The 25,636-nt window shown below is 32.0% G+C and overlaps 1 protein-coding gene across 5 annotated transcripts in view; it reads left to right on the top strand.

Annotated features, from left to right (window-relative positions):
- Window positions 1-24,733, top strand: part of LOC106066722 (alpha-1-inhibitor 3-like) — a 47,850-nt gene extending 23,117 nt beyond the window's left edge. Inside the window, exons 13-38 of one of the 5 annotated variants that reach the window (XM_056004373.1) lie at window positions 598-797; window positions 1,280-1,429; window positions 1,598-1,709; window positions 4,931-4,998; window positions 5,319-5,394; window positions 5,831-5,944; window positions 6,089-6,179; window positions 9,127-9,355; window positions 9,729-9,878; window positions 10,038-10,133; window positions 10,481-10,532; window positions 11,577-11,669; window positions 12,775-12,951; window positions 13,530-13,864; window positions 14,297-14,471; window positions 15,168-15,382; window positions 15,500-15,721; window positions 15,910-16,040; window positions 16,832-16,925; window positions 17,120-17,197; window positions 18,217-18,325; window positions 20,045-20,161; window positions 20,469-20,497; window positions 21,013-21,094; window positions 21,546-21,686; window positions 23,307-24,733. In XM_056004373.1, the coding sequence (XP_055860348.1) occupies window positions 598-797; window positions 1,280-1,429; window positions 1,598-1,709; window positions 4,931-4,998; window positions 5,319-5,394; window positions 5,831-5,944; window positions 6,089-6,179; window positions 9,127-9,355; window positions 9,729-9,878; window positions 10,038-10,133; window positions 10,481-10,532; window positions 11,577-11,669; window positions 12,775-12,951; window positions 13,530-13,864; window positions 14,297-14,471; window positions 15,168-15,382; window positions 15,500-15,721; window positions 15,910-16,040; window positions 16,832-16,925; window positions 17,120-17,197; window positions 18,217-18,325; window positions 20,045-20,161; window positions 20,469-20,497; window positions 21,013-21,094; window positions 21,546-21,686; window positions 23,307-23,488 (3,518 nt within the window). In that variant the 3' untranslated portion in view covers window positions 23,489-24,733. Of the gene's footprint in view, window positions 1-597; window positions 798-1,279; window positions 1,430-1,597; window positions 1,710-4,930; window positions 4,999-5,318; window positions 5,395-5,830; window positions 5,945-6,088; window positions 6,180-8,254; window positions 8,391-9,126; window positions 9,356-9,728; window positions 9,879-10,037; window positions 10,134-10,480; window positions 10,533-11,576; window positions 11,670-12,774; window positions 12,952-13,529; window positions 13,865-14,296; window positions 14,472-15,167; window positions 15,383-15,499; window positions 15,722-15,909; window positions 16,041-16,831; window positions 16,926-17,119; window positions 17,198-18,216; window positions 18,326-20,044; window positions 20,162-20,468; window positions 20,498-21,012; window positions 21,095-21,545; window positions 21,687-23,306 lie in introns of all 5 variants that reach the window. The other 4 variants (XM_056004379.1, XM_056004398.1, XM_056004385.1 and 1 more) reach the window with 4 other exon arrangements.
- Window positions 24,734-25,636: the final 903 nt, after the last annotated feature.

The following is a 25,636-nucleotide window of genomic DNA, read 5'->3' on the forward strand; positions in this document are numbered from 1 at the left end:
GAAAAAAAATTATTTGAAATATTATTGGGGTTTTTAACAAACTCTTCTACTGGAAGATGATTCTCGCCAATCATATGCATGGTGGGTGCGGTGCTTCAGAGTCAGAGTCAATGGAAAACAGCACATTGTTAATGCAAAGACTACTCAATATAAGATTAATCATCAAGATTGCTATTTGAAAAGTGTTAAAGTAATGCAGCCTGGATGATTGTTGAAACATTTTTGTGAACAATGTCAATATTTTGACATTTTTGAATACTAAATTTGATTCAAATCAAATTCAAATGCAAGACACTATTCTATTCATATTTCCTTTTTCTAATATTCTCTTAGGGATAATATAAACTAGCAAATTAGTTCTGCAAGTGTAGTTATTAAATATGATCAATTCATAGTTTTAATAAACAATCAAAATTGAACATATTACCCTTCCAACTTCCTCTATGCTTTATATAGCTAATTATAAACTGTGGGAAAACATTTTCATTTTTTATTTAGTTATGTTTTAAAAATCCCCATGTTATACTTCTTGTCCATGGATGAGATGTGGCGGTATCCTCTAATGACACCTGATTTTGAGCAAATATTTTGTTTCAGGATCTCATGATGACACATTTCTGAAAGAGGTTGTAACTTCTGACTTCCAAGCTGATAAAGTATCCTTCTTTGTTCTTGAACTGGACGTTGTACCTGTGATGTCTCCCCAGTTTAATGTACTAGTCTATCACATCCTCCCTGATGGGGAAGTAGTGGCTGATGGTAGGGACTTCAGTGTTCAGCCATGCTTTGAGAATCAGGTAACTGTTTTTATTGGCATTTCATGTCCTGCACAGTGTAAAAGATTCCATTGTGGAGCCTTGTTTTTAGAACCAGCTTTATTGGCAAGCAGATTATTACAACATTTAGTTTATAACATGGCTCAAATGGAAAACATCAAAATTGTTATTAATATACTAGGACACTTTAGATAATTAATGTTATTATTTAATTTACTAAAAAATTACCCAAACAAATGTAATAATGTTAATTAAAAAAAATGCATAATCAACACTTTTATGTGATTTAGTTGTTGTATAATAGCCCTATTTGTTAATATCTATACAAATACAAACTTACATGCAGCTTTGTTTTTTCCACTTTGAAGACATTTAATCATTTTGATTGCTATTTCTGCAGAGTCTCTGCTTTAACTCTTTTGTCTTTCTCAACACTGTTGTCTTGTACACTCCTAATTTATCATACATTGAAATGTAAAATTAACAGCTTAATGGTCAAATAGGTAGAGATGACCTTCAGCAAGACTACTGTAGCACCAGGAGAGAAAGTGGATGTCTTCATAGGGGCTCAGCCTGCTTCCATCTGTGGGCTAGGGGTTGTGGACAAGAGCATCAACCTACTGGGAGGAAACCATCAAGTGACCCCAGAGATGGTCAGTTTCATTTTGTTGTCAAGATTTAGATTACATCCCTTGTTTATTTCCTGTTGGCATTGTTTCAATTTCTCTTCCTTCTGATGCATGATCTATTTACTTTGTCTATCATGTAGTGATTCTTGATATTTTGTAAAGTATATGTTTCTAATTAATCTTGTAAAATAGGTGTTTAAAAAAATTGAAGAGTTTAACTTGGTTCCTCCTCCCGGGGCTGATGAATACTTCAACAATAAGGATTACCGGTACTGTATGAAAAATGTGAAATCTACTTCTGAAGGTACTGTGTTATTCTTGGCATTCTTTTTTATTGGCAACATAATGTCTCAGCATCAATATTTAGATTTTCTTCAACTTAGATAACCTTTGTTTCTCAAAGTATTTTTTTTTTATTTTGTTTATACTTGTGATTTATCTAGGGTGATTTTGAAAAACTTTATTTCAGCATTTTACATGTTATTGAGAGTATCAATTCCTTTAGATTTTTTTTTTTTAATTAGAGGTTTATAGTCCCTAAGTTTACACCTCTGATTTAGTGAGGCCTGAACAGATTATTTTGAACGTTAGTAAAAGTTTGTTTCCTAAGTTTTTTGGTAACAATCCAGTTCATTTAATTTATTGGTATTTAACTCTTTCTCTCCATAATTATTTTCAATGTTCTGACATTATTATTCATTTAGCCCATTCTTAGTTTACTACAATGAGTCAATTATTTGTTTTTTATCAGAAAATATTATACTTGGCATACTAATAAAGTAGAATGCATGTCTTTTTAATAGAACATAAATTCATTTTTAAAGATAATGAAAATTAAAAATGAAAACTTACAGACAGTGGGTACAGACCAGTGTTTAGACTAGAACTAGGTAATATTTTAGGAAGTATTGCAATAAAATATTTTTACAAAGCTTATATCAACTCACTCTGTCCACCTGTCTGGTAAAGATTTTGTACACATTATTTCTCCCACTTCCCGTTCTCAGATCGAATTGAACCTTTGCACAATTATTCATTGTCCCTAACAAAACATGAATCAATAAAAAAAAAATAATTAATCAGACCTTGCAATTTATAGGGCAGATGATGTTAAGGTCATCTGTTTCTGTGACCGACATTTGTTGAGGGTTTCATGTGGCCTGCACTACAACAAACCGCCTTTACTTTTCCAATACTTATGTCAGGTACCCATTAGAGCTTGGTGTACTCAAAGGTGCACTAAAGATCATGAAATTAAAAACTCCAGTCTTCCCCAAAATTTGAACCTAGCACCGTCGGTTCAGAATACAAGCATTTTTCCACTCAGCTACCTCAGTTAATTAAAAAAGTATCAAGCAGAATACAAAAAAATCCTTTCTTTAAAAAAAAAGTTTATATTATGTGTAGTTGTATCAATTAGTTTGGATCAGTAATGTAATTAAATTTGTAATATAACTAGACTAACAATAATAAATCTGTGCAATAAGAAATATTTTTACCAATTGTTTTTGTTTAGCACATTTTTAGCTTTTAGCTTTCTCAATACGCTATGATTCCTTTCACTTGTCTGGACCTGTTGGAAAGGGGGTGGGGAGAGAAAGAAGGGGGTATATGGGTGATTGCTTTTTTTAATGTAATTATTAAAAAAACAAGTGATCGACCTGAATTCAAAGTTGAGGGCTATGACCTCCTCAAGCCAATACAGTAACCACGGTGCCAGTAAGTAGCTTATGAAAATCGTTTTTCTAGCTAGTTATATATTTTTTTTTAAACTTTTCTTTCTACAAACAATAAAGGGGACTAATTCAACTTATATCACCTAATCAGTCAAGTAAAATTTCTTTCCTTAGTTCAAGATACTAAACAAAATAATTAATTACCAATAGTTTATTAGTAATTAGTTAATTTTTGTTATTGATTGTCATGTAAAAGAAATAATTGTTTGAAATTTCAGCTTGATCCAAGATTGGGTGTGGTAGAAATAACATGTACAAACTTTTTATCAGACAGACAGATGAATTTGATATAAGCTTTGTTTAAAAAAAAGTACCTATTTCAGAGCTTGCAATGTATAGGACAGATCATCTGTTTCTGTCGCCCATTGTTGAGGAGGCTATCATGTGGCCAGCTTAACCACCAACTGTGTTTAGACATTAGAGCAAAGATCCTGAAATTAAAAATTCCAGGATTCAAACAGGATTCAAACATGGGAATCTTGGTTCAGAAGCCAAGCACTTTACCATTTACCCACTGCCCTTTTTCTCCAATTAATTAGGGGTAATTAATTAATTTTGTTTGATATAGAAAAGATGATGATATCGTTGATTAGGAGAGAAAGAGTTAAATTGGTTAATATTTTGTGGATTCCTTTCTCTTGTATATTGTATTTATTCCAAATATTTTTCTTTGTTGATGGCTAATATTTTCCAATTTCTGCGAGATTAAAATCTTCTTGCTTAAAAAAATGCTCTATATATATCAAAAATAAATATTTTATTAATACTGTCTGTTATTAAGTAAGTTGAGGTTGAATCAGTTTTGCAAATACAATTCTTCCATCTTTTTTTTTACCTTTCCTAAAAATTTCAAAATCACTAATGAAAATTTTTAAGTTTTAGAAATCTGGATTCAACTATATGTCTCTGTGCCTATATCTGCCTTGACAGTTGTTTGTAGATTCCCTGAATCTCCTGTTTTTATTTTTAATACTTTAAAAATTTAAGATAATATCTCTTTTTAATCACCTTTACATGATGGGACTGCTATTTAGATCTGGAAGTTTTGAGACCAGTGAATTTAAAGGAGGATTAGTTATTCTGTATCTGAAATAGTGTTTAGGATGTTGTATGTGATAGGAGTGTCTTCATAAAAAGAATCAAACAGTCCTGATGCAAACATGGTATCTTGATCTCACCCATTGGAAATTATGCTAGGATGTTTAAACTAACAAATTTTGTCCCCTCAAGAAAATGACATTTTTATTATCACCTACATCTTTTAAATCCAAATAAATATTTACAAATTATTAATATAATTATATCCTTTGCTTTTCTGTTGTAATTGTTTTGGATGGGTAATTTGGTGCTTAAAATTACCACTAGAAATAAATCTGATACAAGTACTTAAGATAATGCTAGTAATATAAAATGACATAATAATCCTGTTGCAAAAGAGTTTTAAAGTTTTCTATCATTTTTGTAAGCAGTTTAATGTTATATGTAATATATAAAGTAATGTTAGTATGTAGTAAGTAACGATTAGCAATTATTCAAATCATTCAAACAAATAATACACAGATTGCATTTATGAGCTGTAGTTAAGTGTGCTGTAACTCCCCATTTGTATTCTCATTGTCTGCTAGTATAATAACTGCTTTACATTTAATTAATAAATAGTTTAATTAAAGATACTAATAATAATAAAATGCAAAACTAAATTTTTATATGTAAGAACAAAAATCTAGTAATTTGAACATTCAATTGTTGAAAATGTAAATTTCAACATTTCATTTTTATTTTTGTTTAGGTCAAGATCATGAAGATTATTTTTGGATACATTCAAGTCCATTTGTTGATGCACTTCAGGCCTTTGAAGTAAGACATTCATTGCATTTACACTTAATAATAATCTTCATAAGGAAAATTGTTTGATAGTTATGCAGTTAGGTTTTATTAAATTCTCATTACTTAGGCTACATAGTACATAATTTTTAATTCAGAATTTTATTGTGAATAATATGTGGACGGGAGTGTCTCTCCAATATAAGGCTCCACAGCCATATAAAAAAAGTGTTCGAGATGAACCATAGTCGTTCTACGACTGAAGGAGGCCAATAAATTTTCACATTTGGTTTTCTTCCAATACAACCATAAAAAAACTTAATCTTAATATTTTTGATGTTTTTTTTTTCAAGGCATCTGGTTTCACAGTGGTTACGGATTTAAAATTAGAGACAAGACCCTGTAGTCGTAGGCCACAAGTATTTTATGGTGAGCTTTTGTGTGTTGATCTTAGGCTTAAGGGAAAACAAATGGTTTCCTTGGTTACACCTGATCACGACAAAATTCAGTCATCAATCTTTAAGTTGTATAATTAGCCCAAATCATAGCATTGCATTTTGGTCATTTATTATCCTGCTGTCCCCACAACATAGAGTGATATTAAGCAAAGCATTTTTAGCTCAACCCCCAAAAATAAAATGTTTTTCAGAAATGTGTCATAGGTTGTTATTTTTTTTAGATAGTTAATTTTTTTTCAACATTTCAGTTTTTGTAACATTTATTTTATGTTCAAAGAAATATAAAGAATTTTAAATATTATTAGACTAAATGATAAAAATCAAAATGTGGCAAGGGAGCGCTGGAAAGAAACATAACTATGCTTTGATGAAATAGTTAGACTTTGTTTTGTTTTTTGTTTTTTCAGCAGGTAAAAGACAAAAAAAACTCCAATCCAACATCAAGTGTCCAAAGGGAGACTTGTGTAGTATGTTCAGTAAACTAGCAGCAGCTCACAACATTCTTATATATCTTAATGCTAGTGCGTACTCAAACTTGATAGTCAAAGATTTGTTAGTCTTATCTAGTTACATTGATGTGTTTTACACTAGAAGCAGACATATGAGTTTTTAGATCTGTAAATATAACAACAGAACTCTTCTCTTTCCTCCTGTTCAAATGTAAGAATCCCTAGTAAGGGGTACGATGGAAGAATGGGAAAAAGCTGTCCGTGAGATCTTCCCAGAAACTTGGCTTTGGGACATCAGTGTAGTTGGGTATGTTGAGAAGTAGAACAAGCCCTCGTCTCTATGTGTCACCCTGAAATTCCTGATTTTCTGTTTCACATTTCATTTGGTATTTTAAATGCATGTTTCTTACCATTTAACCAATTACTGATTATATATTTCACTAAGCCTTTACTTTTCTAGAGGGAGGACTATTGGGGATCTAAAGAACAGTGATATAAACACAAGGCTTATTTACTTTCTTGAGCTTTTGTATTTGTTAGAGACTAGATTTTAGGTTTTTGTTTTCAGAAATTTGTTCTGGAGAAAAGATATAATTATTTCTTAGACCTAACTCCTAATTATGTCTTAGACTATATCTACTAATTATGTCTTAAACCAAATCACTTACAGTTGAAGACAGAGTTGATGATTTGCTTAAAAAAATTTTTTTTTAAGAGAGCAATAGTGCACAAAAAAATGTTATCAATTGCATCAATTGCATTTGTTTGTTACCAATGATGGGCAGGTCACGTCTACAAAATGGAAGACCACCGCATCCCTAAATGACTCTTGTATGGCCAACTAAGCAAAGGAAAGCGCTTGCAAGGTGGTCAAAGAAAGCGCTTCAGGGACACCCTCAAGGCTTCTCTGAAGGCGTTCAGCATAGACCACGATGGACGAACTATATATATATATTAATATTATAAGAAAAAGCATAGATTATTGGCATTCCTAGAATCTCTGCAGTAATAAGCATTGAAAAGAAATATAGCATTTGTTTGTTCTGGACAGAAAAACAACAAAACAAAAACAATATATAGGGCATTGTCTTTGAGTCCAAAAATTAAAGATGAGTACAGTAATTCACAGGACCATGCAAATCCTGTTGTGACTGGAATATTTTGCCACATCAAAATTAGACAAAGCTATTGCCTTTTGCAGAGGGGGTCCTAAAATTTTAAACCTAACCATCTTTTGAAAAACAAGATTAGCTGGTTATAAAAAGGTATTTTATTTTTAATATTTTACACGTAATGTGTTAAGTAACATAATAATTCATTCAACATGTTCAACTCGGAAGAACAATTAACTTATAAAAGTTGGTGTTATATGGCCAATGTGACAAGTAGGGATCTGTCCTATTCATAATGTTAGGTCTTCATCAGAACTGGCTGTTCAAAGTCTTCATATCCTCTGTAAAAATGACATTGACTCAAGCTCAAGAACCAACATTAGTACCATCCATTGCTCTTCCTTTTACCACCATGTCCCATATAGAAAGGTGTGTTTTTGTGTAGAGAAAAATGCAAACATTATTTTAGCAAAACTCTCTGTTGCAGGAATGGAGGAAAATTCACTAACAATTCATTTCTTCTTTTTAAACTTCAAAAAAACAAAAACCCCACCAAAAACAAACAACAAAATTTAGAAGAGTTTGCTCTGTGGCCTACCAGAAGCTTCACTGATAACTACCCATTCCAGCTGGTGACATATTCTCAGTTTTATTTTTGTGACATTTTTTAAACTAATTACATCGATCACATCTCTTTACAGCACACCAATTGTAATTAGACTGAAAAATGGAAGGAATTGCATAAAGACTTCAGTCTTATCTTATATAATACAGACGTTACTTCAAAAAACAAGTCTAGGCTATTAACTTCTGAATTCATTTCTCACTAGAGTAGCTCAAGATTCTGTTTTTCTTCCAGATACCTGTAGTTTTCTTACACAAAAATCCTTTTTTTTAATATCTGGAGTTCTATCTGCAGATAATGGACATTTCAAATATGTCTGTGTATGGCCATCAGTTCTATCAGCAGATAATGGACATTTCAAATATGTGTGGCCATCAGTTCTGACTGCTTTTCCATCTCTCCCCCCTTCCCCTTCCCTGAAAATGTCAGGTGCCCTGAGGGACATTTTAAAAAGCAGGGAAGAGAAACTACCAGTTTACTCTTTAATGCTGAGCACTAAGCCATATAACCACCATGCTTCTTGTATAGAATACTGTTAGTTGAAAATTGTGCATTTTTTAAATCTTAAGCTTGAATTGTTCTAAGTTTTTTTTGTTTTTTTTTTGCTTTTATTTTTTTCTAAATGTTATCCTTTCCTTTTGTGAGAAGACTTTATGGTACCTGCCAGTATGAGTTCAGCAGAGCTATTACCCCCATCTAACACACTGCTAGTTTCTTCTAATAGCAAGGCAATACGTGCACATTTTCCTGAGACTTGGCTTTGGGACTTGCACTTGGTTGGGTAGGTGCTCTTAAAAATAGTTGAATCGATTTGTTTGTTTGCTCAATCTGATTATTTGCAATGAAGTATATAATTACTTAGTGTTTTGTTGTAAGAAGCTAGAGTTCTTTATGCAGTGCATCATAGCTTCTAAAGCATTTTTGATTCACAGCTGATAGTCTTATTCCAGCACAGTGCATAAATATACATAATCTAATCTAGGTTCACTTGTCATTTTTTCCTTTTCTTCTTGTCCATCATACTTATATCATAACTGTACACATATATTTTGTTTGGTTCTAAAAGACTTTGTCATGAACTTATAAACATATAGATTTTGTGTCGCTGTATTTGAAGGGAGGGACATTTTAAGTAGAAGGTTGATTAAAATCTGCAGTAATTTGTGTATAAGTAAATTTGGAATATTTTCTAATTGTAGTAAATATTTAGTATTTACTTTTTCTATGTGTTCTAAGTTTTATGATTATCACATACCTTCTATACATTTATAGTTTCACAGTCTATGATTCATTTATACGGAGCCAAACAATTATAGACTTGTACTGTACTAATAAAAGTTACAAAAGCTTACAACATTTCATTTATATTTTTAAATAAAAAAATAAAAGAAGTGAAAATATTGAGTTTTATTTACTTTAAAAATTTTTTTTATAATGATCTTTATTTGGCATATTTTTTTTTCTTAAATAAAATATAACCACCCTTTCTGAAATAAAGTAAACTACTTGTTTTACAGGGATTCAGGGGCAGTAACCCTCCATGAGACAGCCCCTGACACTATCACCAGCTGGATCGGGAATGTCCTGTGTGTGCATCCAGAAACAGGATTTGGTGCATCACCAGTGACATCCCTGAGAACCTTCCAGCCTTTCTTCCTGTCCCTCCAGTTGCCCTATGCTGCAGTCAGAGGGGAGAAATTACCCATTATGCTCACTGTATACAATTATTTGGAGAAGTGTCTGCATGTAAGTTGGAAACTAAGTTGTAAAAATCTGTCTTGATTTGTTGCACTTCTAGTGAAATGTCTCAATGGTTGCTTGCATTTCAAGCCAAATTTTTCTTTTCATTTAGCAACCAAATAATTATTTAATTTAATTTAATCTCATGTTAAGAGTGTACATTTTTGGTTGATTAGAATTTGTGAGAAAAGCATTTAGACTTTCTCACTTTCATTGAACTGAACTAAATAATTTCTGAATGGTAGGGTAGCTATTAATCCCAAAACTAAAGGGACTAAAATTCAAATACTCAATATCTATTCTCACTGACTGGTAGTGAATGGCTATGAAGATAGGTGTAACGTTATTGTCATAACAAAAAAAATTTTTTTTTTTTCAGATAAAAATGGCGTTAGATATGGAGAAAAACTTTGCGGTGGATAAAAATGAGCTTCTTAAAGAACCAGTCTGTGTTTGTGGTGGCAAGTCTCATACTGTGAAAATATATGTCACACCCAAAGGCCTGGGCTATCTGCCCATTATAGCAAAGGTACAGAGAATAACTTTCATTTGAATTGCTTAATTTTACAAATCTTAAAAAAAAATAAAAAGATTTAAAGAACTTTTTGTTAGTTTTTAATTATGTTTAGACATCCAAAAATTTTATTCATTAAAGTGAACTGCAACTGTAGCTAATATTTGTTCTCAGGCAGAGATCATCCCTGGACTTTGTAGCAACACCATTGATGTGGACACTCAATACATTGGACTGTCTGATGCTGTGAAGAGACAAATGTTTGTTAAGGTCAGTGCACAGTCATCTTTTTGTTTTGGTAGCTCATTATTTCTTATGGTCACAGTAGTCACACATGTTTGGAGATGTCTTCATTTGTTTATGCTATGGAATTTGCATTTATCAAAATATTTAAGCCTTCATGCTAAATAAGTTTATAGGTGCCGAGCAGCTATTATTTATCTCATAGAAATATAACTAAGGACCATAAAATCATTCTGCCATCCTGAAGAAGGATAATGTTAGGATGTAACAATCCTCAGTACTTAAGGAACGTGTACATCTGAAACATATGAAACAAAGACTGGTAAACAGTTTTCTTGTGCTTTGAAACCAGGTCCAACTTTTGTCTGTTTCAGGCTGAGGGAATTGAGCAGGTGAACACAAATACAATGTTTGTTTGTTCTAAAGGTATGTTTGGTTGTTTTTTTACAAAGCTAATATCAACTCACTCTGTCTGTCTGTCCAGGGCCAGATTTAGACTTTAAAAACATTAAGCTATTTGAGACCCTTTATATGTCCAGATATCAAAAGTCAGTGCTAAATTTGAATTTCGGATTATTAGATTGCCTAACTTATATACAATTAAGAAGTATATAGATTGTGAAATAATAAACCTTTACAGAAACGGTTTATTTTTAAAACAATTTTTTTTACAAAATTTATTGCAGTCAATTGCTACACCACTGTCAAGATTTAGAGAATGACCAACACATGAAATACATCTAGCTATTTGTTAATTCTCAGTTTTATTTCTTGAATACTCTTGTATTTGATAGACATGATTGGCCTCCACTTTTATTAAAATATATTTTGTACATTTGTAGTAAAACTGTGCACAATCTTAGCCATATTTTTCCCTATGTAACTTACCTATCTCTAGGAAAGATAGTCTGTCCAGTACTAATTTTGAATGTATCATTTCTCCCTTTTCCCAAACTTGAATCAAGTTGAAACTTTGCACAATTATTAATTGTTCCTAACAAAGCATGAATCAATAAAAAAATTAACCAATTAGTTTATTAAATAGTGGTAAATAATTAATTTTGTTTGATATTGAAAAAGGGAAATAAACCTTACACTATATGTTGACTATTTTTCTCCATTCTTCTGTCTAATGTATTTTATTGGTTAATGTGTTGTCTTTTGAATGTAAAGCAGATCTTAAAATCAAAATACGAAAAAAAAAATATTGTGATTGACAAAGCCTAAAGATTTAAAATAAAACAAAAATACTTTAACAGTGCTTGGTTTCTTTGTAAGTTGATAAAGTGATTTCATTATAATCTTAATTTAAATTGAAATATTGGTCCAAACTATTAACATTATCCTGAAAGAAATTTATTTTACTCTTGTGTAAAAACAATTTCATCAAAAAAACGTTAAATTTGTAGCATTATATTGTACAAAATGTTAAATTTGTAGTATTCTATTCTACCAAACTTTGGTTTGTAGTGGACAATCCCAAGCAGGAGGAGCTAGTCTTGTCTGTACCATCAGATGAAGAGATTGTCAAGGATTCCATCAGAGGGGAGCTCAAAGTCATAGGTAAATCTTCGCACCTCTAACATGTTTGAAACAGCTCAAAGTCATAGGTAAATCTTTGCACCTCTAACATGTTTGAAACAGCTCAAAGTCATAGGTAAATCTTCACACCTCTAACATGTTTGAAACAGCTCAAAATACTTTTGGTAATATTTACACAGTAGGATATAAGTGATGTACCATGATTATATGCACTCAAAGACAATGTTTTTTTGTGTGTCTTTATTTGAAAAGCATATGATAGACGTTTTTAGGACATGGGGGAAATATATATGGGGCCTATATATATATAATTATCTATAGACAGCTAAGACTCAAGGTATAGTTAAAAAAATTGTTCAAGGTGTAGTAAGGCTCATAAGTTAATGCAGGTTATGTAAACATAACAGTGACCTACCATCTTTATTTTTCCATCTGTTAAGTGAAATATTAATATCCAGTTCTTTATTTACCTTACTTATTTTCAGTTGCAATTATAAATTTCTGTGGTTTCTATGCCCTTATATAACTTAACTTAAAATGAATTCAGTAATACAAATTCTGAGTTTCTTCAGTTCGTGAAGCCAATAAGAATAAATTCATAAATTCAAGTCACAATAAAGAATTTTATTTACTATATTTGTTACGCCAATCTTAAGTCAAATTAAAAAGCCTTTGTCTTTGAATAAATGAGCCAGAAGAGCCTCTGACAGTCTGTTTGAGTTTTCTTGAATAGTATTTCTGATAATAATGATTGAACTAGTATATTTTAGGTCAGAAGAGAATGTAACCTTACTAAGCAGAGTTTTTAGTAGATCTAGAAATGAAAATGTCTATTTTCCTTTGCTTGCATTTATTCAATCTTTGTAGAGTATTCTTCAGAATGATTTTTCCCTCTTACTAATATAAAAGTAAGTTATATAGGCCTACTCTGTTTTTCTTGCTGTGCTATTTGACCAACTAATGTCAGGTTGACTTGGTGGAGAAAAATGTCATAGTATTTCAATTTGATCTAATTTGATAATTTTTTGTTAGGCCTATATAATATTTCATGTATGAAGTTATGAAGCCACCACACGCCTAGATTTAAAAGTTATAAAAACTTGTACTTATATTTCATCTTTTCCAGGTGATATCATGGGACCAGCACTGACCAATCTAGACCGTCTGGTCAAACTACCAACTGGCTGTGGCGAACAGAATATGGTTGGCTTTGTGCCCAACATTTTTGCTTTGAAATATTTAACAGAGACTAGGAGAATTACAGATGAGATCAAATCAAAGGCTCTAAAGTTCATGGAAGTTGGTAAGATTGCACAATGGTTTAGCACTGTTAAGCTTAAAGGGAATTAAGTTAGGAAATAACAAAGTAAATAGAAACATTTGTCTGCAGTTAGTGATGATTTTGTGCTTAAATTACTTGAAAATAAAATTTACTATCATTAGATAATTTGTACAAACAAATTTTATTGTATACTTTTGTATGAAATATATAGTCGAAAATTGATATTGCAGTTTTTACCCAGTAGAGAGAAATTATAGTGAATTTAACCTATAGATTCATACTGAATTACATTTTAATTTAGAGCTATAGATATTGAGCTCATTAAGTCTCATCTCAAGGGACCAGATGTCTCTTAGTTGAACCCATCAATGTTGGTTTGTTGCTTGTATAGTTCATCCATCATGATTCGATAATGACCTAACTATACAGACAGCAAACCAACATTGATGGGTTCAGCTAAGAGATTAAAGTATAAAAGAGCTTTTTGCTTGCTGCACAGACTTCAATGAGCTGTTAGATCCAGAAACTAAATGATCAGCTACAAAGGCCAAATTAGAGTATAGACTAAAATGTATTATTATTATTATTTTCGATTGCAGGATACCAAAGGGAATTAACATTTCGACATAAAGATGGTTCGTACAGTGCTTTTGGAGACAAGGATCCTCAGGGCAGCATCTGGTTGACTGCCTTTGTGGTGAAATCCTATGCTCAGGCCCAGCCTTACATATACATTGATGAGAAGGATCTCCAAGTCAGCCTTAAGTACCTCCATCTGAACCAGCTTGAGACTGGCTGCTACAGGGAAACTGGTAGAGTCTTGGGCTCCTACATGATGGGAGGTTTGAAAGGTGACAACAAGGAGGAAGAGTCATTCACTGCCCTAACTGCTTATGTGGTGATAGCTTTATTGACTGCAGGAGTTAATTCTTCTGTAAGTACTGCTGACATGTTTAGCTATATTTGTTTCCTAGTATCTAGGGGATTAAGGATTTAAAGTGCAATTATAAATCTACTCATTCTTAGTAGGTACCAAATATTTATTGTCATGGATAAAAGTGATTAGTTGTTGTACTGTTAACTGTTGGTAACATGAACAGATGAACTTTCCCTTGTAGTCAGGAAACATCTAGGCTTTTTTTTTTATCATCAACATTTATGTAAATAAAAAAGACATTCTTTGTAAGCATGTAAAATGGAAAACATTCAATTTATAGATGTTTTAAGAAATAGCTCAGCTCCCTAATTGATATTAAGTCTTGCTTTGCAGAAATGTGCTTCTAGTTGAATTACATATTGTTAGACACAAAAAGAAAATAAATAAAACATAAAATTTAATACACAAACATTTTGTTCAATTTTAAAGCAACCAGGTATATATGGAGCAATGGAATGCATCAATGCTGATTTTGACAGTCTGAGGGAACAAATGGATCCTTATGCTTTAGCACTGGTAGCTTATGCCAATGCCCTCTATGCCCCATCCAGTCACAGAACTTCTGAAATTATTGCAGCACTAGAGGCTGTGGCAAGAACAGAAGGTATACATATCCTGTGACAGTATTCATTTGTAATTATACACAATTATTAATATTCTTTCTGTGTTATTGCTTTAACTTGCAGGGCAGATGAATTTTCAGCAAACTGGATTTGAGTCAGATCTATTTGTCTTAGTTGATACCACATTGCTTTATTACAATATTGAAGTCAGAACTTCGTGGAACCTGGAACCAACCCGGACAGGCCTGATCTCAAAAATGGCTTTAATGATTTTCCTAGAAATTGAAGGGTTGATGTATATCGCCTAGAAAAGAATTACTAGCTCATTGAGCACGTAGGGAAATCTCAAGTTTGACCGTTATAATTTTTCAAAGTAAAAAAAAATAAATAAATGTAAATTTGGCTTGAGTAATAGACTTAGAATAAATCTAGAGGTATTCTTGAAAAGACTATCACGTTAGGGAATTTCTGAATGTATGGCATTATTGATTCAAGAGTATAATAAATTAATGTTCAGGAAAATTGTGTGCATGGTCTTCAAAGTCTAGATCTAAAGGCCTATCATTGGAATTATTCAATAATTGAAACATGGCGTTGTCAGCCTTAGTGTATTATGCTATAACTGAGTAAATTTAAAGTTGCTTCAAGTTTATTGAAAAGATTATTTAAGCTTTACTTATATTTTTTGTACATAAATCTAATATAGATTACATCTAGATTCTATTCTCTGTTCCTAGGAGACTTCAAATACTGGGCCAGAAAAGATTTTCAACCTAAAGTCAGTAACTCTTGGTACACATACTCAATGCCTTCAGCTGAAGTTGAGATGACAGCTTATGTCTTGCTGACCTATATTAAACTCTTTGGGCCCAGGGCAGTGGAAAGGACTCATAACATAGCTATGTGGCTTTCAAAACAAAGAAGTCCCTATGGTGGCTTTTCATCCACTCAGGTAACACCAAAAATTTTAATATTGTACAATATTCTTTTTTTTAAATCTATATAAAACATGATCTTTGACCAAATTCATATGCTGAAGTTTTATAAAGTTACCTTTCTTTGTTGTCAGGACACAGTGGTAGGTCTGAATGCTCTGTCAGAATATTCAAGGCTGGCCTTCAATGGAGGGAAAACTGAATTGAAAGTCTCTATCACTGGTTCAAAACTGAAGCAGACATTCAGTCTGTCACAGAAGAAGAAGACAACATTACTACTCCATAGAGCCTCTATCCCTGTTCTCCCCAATCAAATTTCACTCATCTCAGAAGGTGAAGGCTGTGCACTAGTTCAGGTGACTCAAATCAGTATTTCTTGGTTTCAACTTTATAACTGATTATAACAGCCTCCTTGCTTCTGTGGCAAGAGGCTGGCAAAGTGGTTAGACTTAGATCAATTGATTGTGTAAGGATTAAGCTAATATTGACTATTTTTGTCTCTGAAAGTTTCATTTCTTTTATTTTTTTTAATTTTTTTTTTCAGTTTAGTGTTTTCTATAACAAACTGTCTAAAGAGTTTAAAGACAAATCTAGCTTTCATTTGGAAGTAAACCCAAGTCACTATAAACCCAACAAAGACAAATGTGATCACAGATCAATCGTCATAAGTGCAGGGTAATAAACTTTTTTTTAAAACATGTTACAAAAAAAAAAAACAACCCAGTAATTTTCCAAGGATTGATGGACTTTGCACTTTTAATAACTTCTGATGCTATTTATTGCCTGATTCCCTGCTTTTCATTATTTCACTATTGGGTTTAAATGTCAATGAATACATTAATGGTGGATAATGTCATACTTCTGTACATACTCACATTTTTGCTGATAGGGAGTGGGTACTTTGAATTTAGAAATGTTACTGAGAAAGAGGTTTAGTTTGAGAGGTTCATCTATATCTTGAGATAAATCAAATGAATGTGTTCACCTAATGTGTGATTACTGAACTATGAATGTGTTCACCTAATGTGTGATCACTGAACTATGAATGTGTTCACCTAATGTGTGATTACTGAACTATGAATGTGTTCACCTAATGTGTGATTACTGAACTATGAATGTGTTCACCTAATGTGTGATTACTGAACTGAACCTGTTGGGCTAAGGTAGTAATAAAAAGAATGTTTAAATGACTTTCCCTACCTTAACTTGTTGGTCATATTTTTTAAAATTAGTGCTGTCATCAGAAAAGCCAGTTATATTGTTTCCCATTTTTCAGTTTACATGCCTAAATAAAATTGGCACTAAAAATAGGTGACTTCTTGAAGGGTGAACTAGCTTAAAATGAACAGCCAACTATAGAATAATTTATTTAAAAAATCCATAGAGATAAAAAAAAAAAAAAAAAAGCAATATAAAAAAAATATTTAAAATTCATAAAATTATAATACAAATCTATTCTGATTCAGCACAAAAGGCAAAGCAAGAGAAACATCTGGCATGGTGTTGATTGAGTTGAAGCTTGTCACTGGATGGACACCACTCCCAGAGTCATTGACCAAGGTAAGTTTTTATATGAGCTTAAAAATAAGATTAGCATTCCATTTGTAAAGGTTTGCATTAACATGAGCTACAAGATGGTTCACTAGATTCTTTTTGGTCAATTGTTTTATGTTTTAATTAATTTATTCAAAATGCAGAAATGATAAGAAAACTCTGAATACCTGGATGTCTACTTATTTGTCTGAACATTTCAGATCCAGTTAAGATTTGTGGACATCAAGAAAATAGAATACAACGAAAATGAAGGTCTTATTGCCTTTTATTTTGATCAGGTATGTCAATGGCAAGTTTGTTTCAAAATACAGTTCAGAAGCTCCAAATTTTAATCCTAAACAAAATTCTAAGCTAAAAATGTTTACAATTCCTCTTACTAGCTTGCAAACTCAAGATTAAAAAAAAGGTGGGTGGGTGGACACTGATCTTGAAAATGGCTCCAGAAGTGTGACAGTTTTTGTATCACCTTCACCTATCCTTTAGTCTGTTGAACCGTTGGGATACCACACAGAATCTGTTGACCATCTTTCACCTTTCCTCTCTGTCTTTGGTCTTGGATAAAATCTCTTTCATTTACAGGCCTAACCATTCTTTTATGTCCTCTTCCTATTGCTTTTTTGTACAAGAATGACAAAACAGTTCACAATAACACAGTACACACCAAGACATTTTGACACACAAGAACAGATCAGTTTACAACACACAAGAAACATAAATACACAACAATAATCATCTTAAGTCAAATTTGGCTCACCTCTTTTTATTTTGAACTTATGAACATACTTCAGTGAGAATTCATGGATGTATTCAATCAAGAATTCAATAAACATTTTGCACACCATAAGATGTAGAAATCAAAAGCTGGACTGCTACAATTAATTTGTGACAATTTAAACATATGCATGTAATACTTATACAATCTATTAATACACAATATAATACTATATCTCTAACTAGATCCAAAATTCTAGTCCTGACAATTGTCTTTTAATGTTTCCAAGTCTGGTGGATCTATATCACCAAATAAGAATTTTCTATACTCTGTGTAGATTTATACATGGGCCCAACCAGGATTTTTTTTTTTGATTGAGGTGGGGGTGGGGGGGTAATTGGAGTAGAGTAAATAATATTCCTTTTTTTTCATCTGTCATTCATTAGTCATCATACTTATAAAGGAGGAATAGTCTATTTAAAAAAACAACACTTTTTATCTCACTTGTTTACTGGTTCAAGCCTGTATTTTAATTGAGTATAAGGCTGAGCTATAATTGTTTACTTGTTTATTCATATACTTTAGTTGAGTGGAAAGCCGATTGAGTTTACTTTAGATGTGAAACAAGACTTAGAATTAGGAGTTTCAAATCCCAAACCAGCTGATGTGAAGGTATACTACTATTATGAGAAAGGTAATTGTAAGCTTTAGTGCTTTTTCATCTTCATGCTGAAACAAAAGACTTATAAGATGGCATAATATATATATATATAGTTTTGTAGATTTTTAAAAAAGTGTTTGGGAATCACTCTGGAAAATAGCAAGTCAATATGGCAACCGCAACAATTTGTCCAGATTCTGCAAAGTCTCCCTGCATATTAAGCTTTTCTTTTAGAACAGATGATTGAAAATGGTGTTCTTCAACATCCAGATGGGTGTGAAACAAGGTTATATCTTTTCCCCATTTCTATTTCTGCTAGCCTCCTAATTAAAAACATGAATCTGGTTTCATTTTATATCCCATGGCATAAACCAAAAAGACTTACATACACTGAAAATACCTCACAAAAACACAGACCCTGAATTTTGTGAATTATATAAAATTACTCAGGATTACAATTAAATGTATACAAGAGATGAAGGAGAACCTGAAGTGAGATGCACTTATAATTGGCCTCTGAATAAATCTTGATTATGAACATTGGGCAAACTGAGTTTGAACCTATTTAGATAGCACAAGCGATAGAGATGCTTAATGCAATAGGAAAAGCAGGAGCCATCTTCCGCAAACTATGACCTATCTGGGCAAACAAATCAATAAGATTGGAGACAAAGAACCACCTCCTAAATACAACAATGAAACATGAAAGTCATTTATAAAGGTTGAAAAGAGAAGAGGAATAATATACAGAGATCATGTCATCAACAAAAAAGTCCCTCATAGCACTCATCTCTTGAGTGAAATGGTGACTGAACAGTTTATAAGATTCATGTGGCATATTCTTAGACAAGTACTCTAGGATTTCTGCTCATGTGTTTTATTGTGGATAGAGAAAATACATTTGTAGTTCAGTTTTTCAATTACTATATTTTTATGTATTAACAGTGGCTCAACTGTGCTGTATTTAAAGAAGTTAAATAGTTGTTTTTTCTTTTGTTAAAGAAACCTTCCATTTTTCTCTTAATGTTAAACAAATATTTAAAACTTCATAAAGAAGTTTCCATACGCCAAACTTACTAAATTGAAAAGCTTAAATTTATGTACAAAGTTGATACAAGTACTAGAGTACATCAAATGTTTAGTGTTCAACAACTTCTGAAAAAGACCTTGTCCTTCAAATAATATTTCAGCTTTTGAAATCCAGGATCTTGATATCTTTTTCATTTCCATACAACATTCATGCTCTGCTAGGCTGGATGGTCAGTGGCACCTTGCAATGAATATTTTGCATGAAACTCAAAAAAAAAAGGCATGTTTGTAAATTATAGTAATGGGATACATTTTTACTATTTTTAGTATATTACCACAAAAAAAAAATTAATAAAAGAATTTTTTTTCAACAGTGAAAGGGATTAGAATTTACTGGCTTGTAGCTCAGGGTTTATAGGTTTTATTGATGAGTGTCTTAAGTGAACTGAAAATGTAGGATATTTAAAGTACATCTAATACTATGACTAATGTTTCATGGCTGTTGGTCACGCGGTATGGGTGCTGGGCTGTAGTTTGGTCATCTCATGCCTGTTGCCATCCACCATCTCCGCCATCCTGCAGGAGGTTTGGGCTAGGGTGTAGATTATCTTGAAGCCTGAAGGAACATTCAAAACAGAAAACATTTTTAAAAACAATCGAAACAAGTCAACTTATATTTGTCATTAAAACTTTCTATGTATCAATCTTTATCTGTTTCTAAAGATGTGTTTAAAGTACAGTCATACAAAATCAAGACTACTTGTGGAACTAAAGAGGAAATACCTCACAAAAACACAGACCCTGAATTTGGACCTGAAGGTCCTAATCAAGTTAGAATCAGTAAGCAATGACTATTGAAATTAGTAAAATTTTTTAGGTCACTTGCAATTTGTGATTTCAAATAAATTTTTTTTCTTGCTAATTATATATAAAATCTATTGCTTGATTTTTATTGAGGGCTATCAAATGCAGAAAATATGAATGCTTATGACATACACTTTTGCCAGATCCAAAAATGATATTGATTTTTTTTATTTTAACATGATTTGTATTTCATTAGCATCTCACTGAAAAGTTTTTATAGATGTATTTTTTCTTTTTATATAAAACACAAATTAAAAATGTTGTTTTTCTTGTGTTCTTTTAGATCCTGGCATAGATGCACCTTTTACAATGGTAGGTTAATAAACCACTCTACTATTTAGGAAGTTCTATTATTAATTCAGTTAAGAAAGTTATGAAATTTATAGCCACACTCTTAGACTAAATGAAGATATAGCAAGCTTGAACCAGCATCAGACTTTGTTGACAAGTGGCTCAGATGAAACTTCTGTTAGGGCTATTGTGGAGGGAGTGGGTGTAATTCATCTTTATGAAATTTATTTTATGAACTATACAATATTGAAAAGCAAAATTTGAAATATTTTGATGGTTATAATATTTTGTAACTTACTGTATCTAATATTCCTTTGTATCAATCAACTTCCATTTGGGTTTATATTCTGTCCTGGCTTGGGTTAATTATTGGGATCTTAATTCCAGTTTTAGATGGGGTGCTAGCTATACCTAAAATCTATTTGTCAGATACATTTCATTAGAGTACCTGAAATAAGTGGATCTCAAAGATGATGTATATGTTGGGTAACATGTTTTATTTAGTTGACTAAATTGTATATAATTTTACATTTTAGAGTTCCGATGGTTGCCCAGTATGCATTCCAGTTTCTGTATTACCACTTAATTTTAAAGATTTGATCTGCAGATCTAGTGCCGGTAAGAAGTTCATCTATGCTTTACTTTAATAGACCGCTCATTATTTTGTTTTCATTCCAATTTTTCTTGCTTGCAAATTACTATTGTGCATAACAAGAGTAAAAGGTGCGCATATTGGTAATACATAGCCTCAGTGTACTATTTCTTTGTTAGATTATTAGCACTCCCAACATTCATGGATAGCGCTTTCTCTCAATTAGCTATTGTTACTTTTGTTACTTTTGTTACTTTTGTTAACTTTTGTTACTTTTATTACTTTTGTTACTTTTCTTACTCAAACTATTGGTGTTTGCATGTTGTAATGAAGTTTAATTCCTGATGGAATGTTTGAAAACATGTAAAACAAATACAGTCAATAAAATATGCACACAATATAAGCATTTAAATCTCTTTTGTACAAAAACATTTTGGTTTAACAAATGTTCTGACCAGAATATCATGTCTAATTCAGTCTACAAAGTTGCCATCATGAAAGGCAAAACTGTGAAACTCCTACAAGACTTACGCCCACCCAGCCTAGTGAAGAAGATCAATATTGTTGTGGAGCTGGAACTCCCTCCTGGATGTACCTGTGGTCTGCTTACCAATCAAGGTAACTTAATTTCTAATTTTCATTTAATTTTTCTTGATTATGTCATCTGTTCTTGATCCACAGGGTCAGTGGTAAAGTGGTTTGAATCCTGGGATTTTAAATTTCAATATCTTTGAATCTTTAGGGCTCCTCTTAGTCCTCCTAGCTCTCATGGGTACCTGACATTAGTTTAGGAAAAGAAAATGGGGCTGGTCATTGTGCTGGCCACATGACACCCTCATTAACCATGGGCTAACAGTAACAGATGACCTTTACATCATCTGCCCTATAGATTGCAAGGTCTGAAAGGGGAATGTACTTGATCCATATCTAAAACAATGAGTTAGCCAAATTCTTGTAGCTCTGTTAACTTTGAAGATTGAATGTACAACTTTCCAAACTTCTTTCTCATACACAAATGTTATGCGTTTCATGACAAGGTAAAATCCATCTTTACATTGTCTTACTGGTGAATAGTATTTGTTGGATGACTGTGAATGATTTAATAGTTAATGAAACAACATCTTATGGCCTTCACATGAGTCATAGACATAAGAAAACAACTCTTGGATCTCAGTAGACAAAGTATCTATTGTGTAAAGAATTTATTTGTGATGATTTTATCAGGAATAATTTGTAAGTTATGATTACGTTAAACTTTGACCCTGTGAAAAGTTAGACAAAAGATCAAACTACAATTAGAAATTTTTGTATTAATCAGTTAATCAGTGAAGACTTTGAGAGAAATACTTGTTCAAAAATTATTTTCTACATTTTAGTGCATTTAAATGTAAGCATTGTTTTTAAACATTCTTTTTTATTTATATATAGCTCCTCCTTTGTGATGGAAGATAAGCACATTTCTCATATATTATGAACTCAAAGATGAACACATTTCTCATATCTTATGAACTCAAAGATGAGCACATTTCTCATATCTTATGAACTCAAAGATGAACACATTTCTCATATCTTATGAACTCAAAGATGAGCACATTTCTCATATCCTATGAACTCAAAGATGAACACATTTCTCATATCTTATGAACTCAAAGATGAACACATTTCTCATATCTTATGAACTCAAAGATGAACACATTTCTCATATCTTATGAACTCAAAGATGAACACATTTCTCATATCCTATGAACTCAAAGATGAACACATTTCTCATATCTTATGAACTCAAAGATGAACACATTTCTCATATCTTATGAACTCAAAGATGAACACATTTCTCATATCCTATGAACTCAAAGATGAACATATTTCTCATATCCTATGAACTCAAAGATGAACACATTTCTCATATCCTATGAACTCAAAGATGAACACATTTCTCATATCTTATGAACTCAAAGATGAACACATTTCTCATATCTTATGAACTCAAAGATGACTGTAAAGTACAATCCTTGCTTTAAAAAACTAGCCACATAAGTGGCATGGGTAGATTTGGTCAGTTGCAGATAGGCCTGCTTCTTCTCTCTGCTTTTTGTTGGTTCGGCTTCTTTAATGCTGGACACTCTCCTTGCTGCATATCTTGTGACTCCGACACTCACAGCTTCCCACCATATTATTTAAAGTCATGCTGAATAAGCATCCCTAGGCCTGATCAAACTATTCATCATGTCTTAGCAGGTAAAAAGGCTCTCCTGTTAGTAAAGAAACCAATCACAGCTGACTCGACACTTGTCAAGCTTGATAACACTTCAGTGATCACCTTAGATGACAAAAAGTTCACCAAGACCACCAGAAACACACAGAAAACTTGTCCCTTGAAAAAATTAGAGGAGAAAAAAAAGAAGCATGAGAAAAGTTGAACTGTCCAGCAACACTTGAAATGAATTTAACCCCAAAAAATTGTATCCAGTTAAATTATAATTTAGAGAATCATGTTTCTTATTTTTTTAGATACATATACTTGTATAATCTTTATGGTGCTTATAATATTTGTAGAAAATGACAAGCTGGCTATAAAACAAATATCAGAGTTCTATCAGTTGTTATTACTTGCAATAGAATTTTTTTTGTCATTACTTCTTTGCCTTGAAGAATCCTTGTTGGTGTTTCGATAGATCACTAATGTTGGACATGCCAGGCATTACAGGCAGTTCAATCAAAGTGATCTAATAGAAGTCCTGCTGTGTTCTGCTCTTAGCCATGCTTCCCTTCCCAATGTTTGAACTCATGCCACTATTTGTCATTAGATCAGGTCTGAGACTTCTGGAGTTCCTTGTGTTTCATCAATTAACATGACAGCAAGCCATTGTCTAGTGGCATGTATACAGCAAGCCACATTGTCTAGTGGCATGTATATATACAATGTAATTGAAAATTACTGTAATATTTAGACTTTAAAATAAAATTTCATTTTGTTTGTTTTGTTGTAAAGTTATATAAGGAATAGGGTAGAAGCACACAAGAGAAATAGGATAAAGCACACACCCAAAATACATTTCTTAGTTCAGATCTCATCTTTGATGGGTTATTCAGTAAGATAAATAGTGAATAAATTGTTGATTTTTGTTTCATAATTTGTTTTAAAGATAACATTTCCTTCCTTGTGTAAACAAATAGAAACCAATTAAACACCCAGCCCTTGTAAAGTTTGAATAACCTGCCCATGGTTATTACCTGTCAAGGCTTATGATTGTAATTACTTTAAGATTTAACATCAGTATTGAGATTTAGTGATTGTATCAGTTAAGATATATACCTTATAGACAGACTAAACCTAATTCAAAATATCAAAACAGAAATTCAAATTTCCTAGTAATGTCTGATAAAAGATTCATCCTCAATGATGTTCATTAGAATGCACAAATATTTTATTAGACTGGACATGCACAACACTGCACACAAAATCTCTAGAGTCATTAGTTTATGAAAGCTCTGGGAATGGTCAAAACTTTGTCCCTCACATTTGGTTCACTCATTAAACATGTAACAATGTATTGGTGTGTGTGTGATTAGAATTTCAACTTGTAAATAAATAAAAAAACAAAACAACTGAGCTCATGTTTGTAACAAATAGATTGTAATTAAATCAAACCATTTCTAACTTCTTCTGTGCTCTAATGTTGTTGTTTTCTACAAGTGTTATATGCAGTTTAATTTTAAAACGGAACATTTGTTCTGGACACACAACACAGTATATAGCAGAAGTCAGAGGGTTGATCACCTTATGGGAGCATACAACTGTTTTTAATGGCACTTTACAGAGACACTAATATGTAGACAAATTAGTTTTTTTTTTATTAAACATAGCTAGTGGCTATAAGGACAAAAAAAATGATTCACTTGGCAATAATGTTGTAACAGATTCATATCATTAAATTTGAAAACTATGATATGCATGCATTGAAAGTAATATCATTCTTTCTTTTGTTCATGAAAGCAATCTTATATATAGAACCATATAATATAATCTTAATATATAGATCTATAGAATATCTTCTTGTAAATTTGTTACAAATTGACTCAATGAAAGTCTTGTAGAGTCTAGTAGTAACATTAACAGAGCTATTCCTGATGTAATCAATAAATCAATCACTTTAAGTAAGATGCAGATCTAGTTTTCTTGTTGATAGAACAGTTTCTCACATTTCTTGAGCTAAGTGAAGTGTTTGATCCTTCCTAGTTACAGCTGTACTCTAAAATATAGTACTTCAGTTACATATGATGGTAGAGACTCTTAGTTGCACGCTTTGTTCAATAGGCCAAACACTTTAGCAGAAGTTATGTCACACCAATTTAGGACATTTGTGAAGTTATATGTCAAACCAATGTATGACATTTATGAAGGTATATGTCAAACCAATTTAGGACATATATGAAGGTATGTGTCAAACCAATTTAGGACATTTATGAAGGTATATGTCAAACCGATTTAAGAAGTTATAAGTTGAACCAATCCAGGACATTTATGAAGTTTTATGTCAACCAAGTCAAACAAATTCAGGACATTA

This window comes from Biomphalaria glabrata, chromosome 1 (assembly GCF_947242115.1).
Source record: "Biomphalaria glabrata chromosome 1, xgBioGlab47.1, whole genome shotgun sequence".
Taxonomy (NCBI): domain Eukaryota; kingdom Metazoa; phylum Mollusca; class Gastropoda; family Planorbidae; genus Biomphalaria; species Biomphalaria glabrata.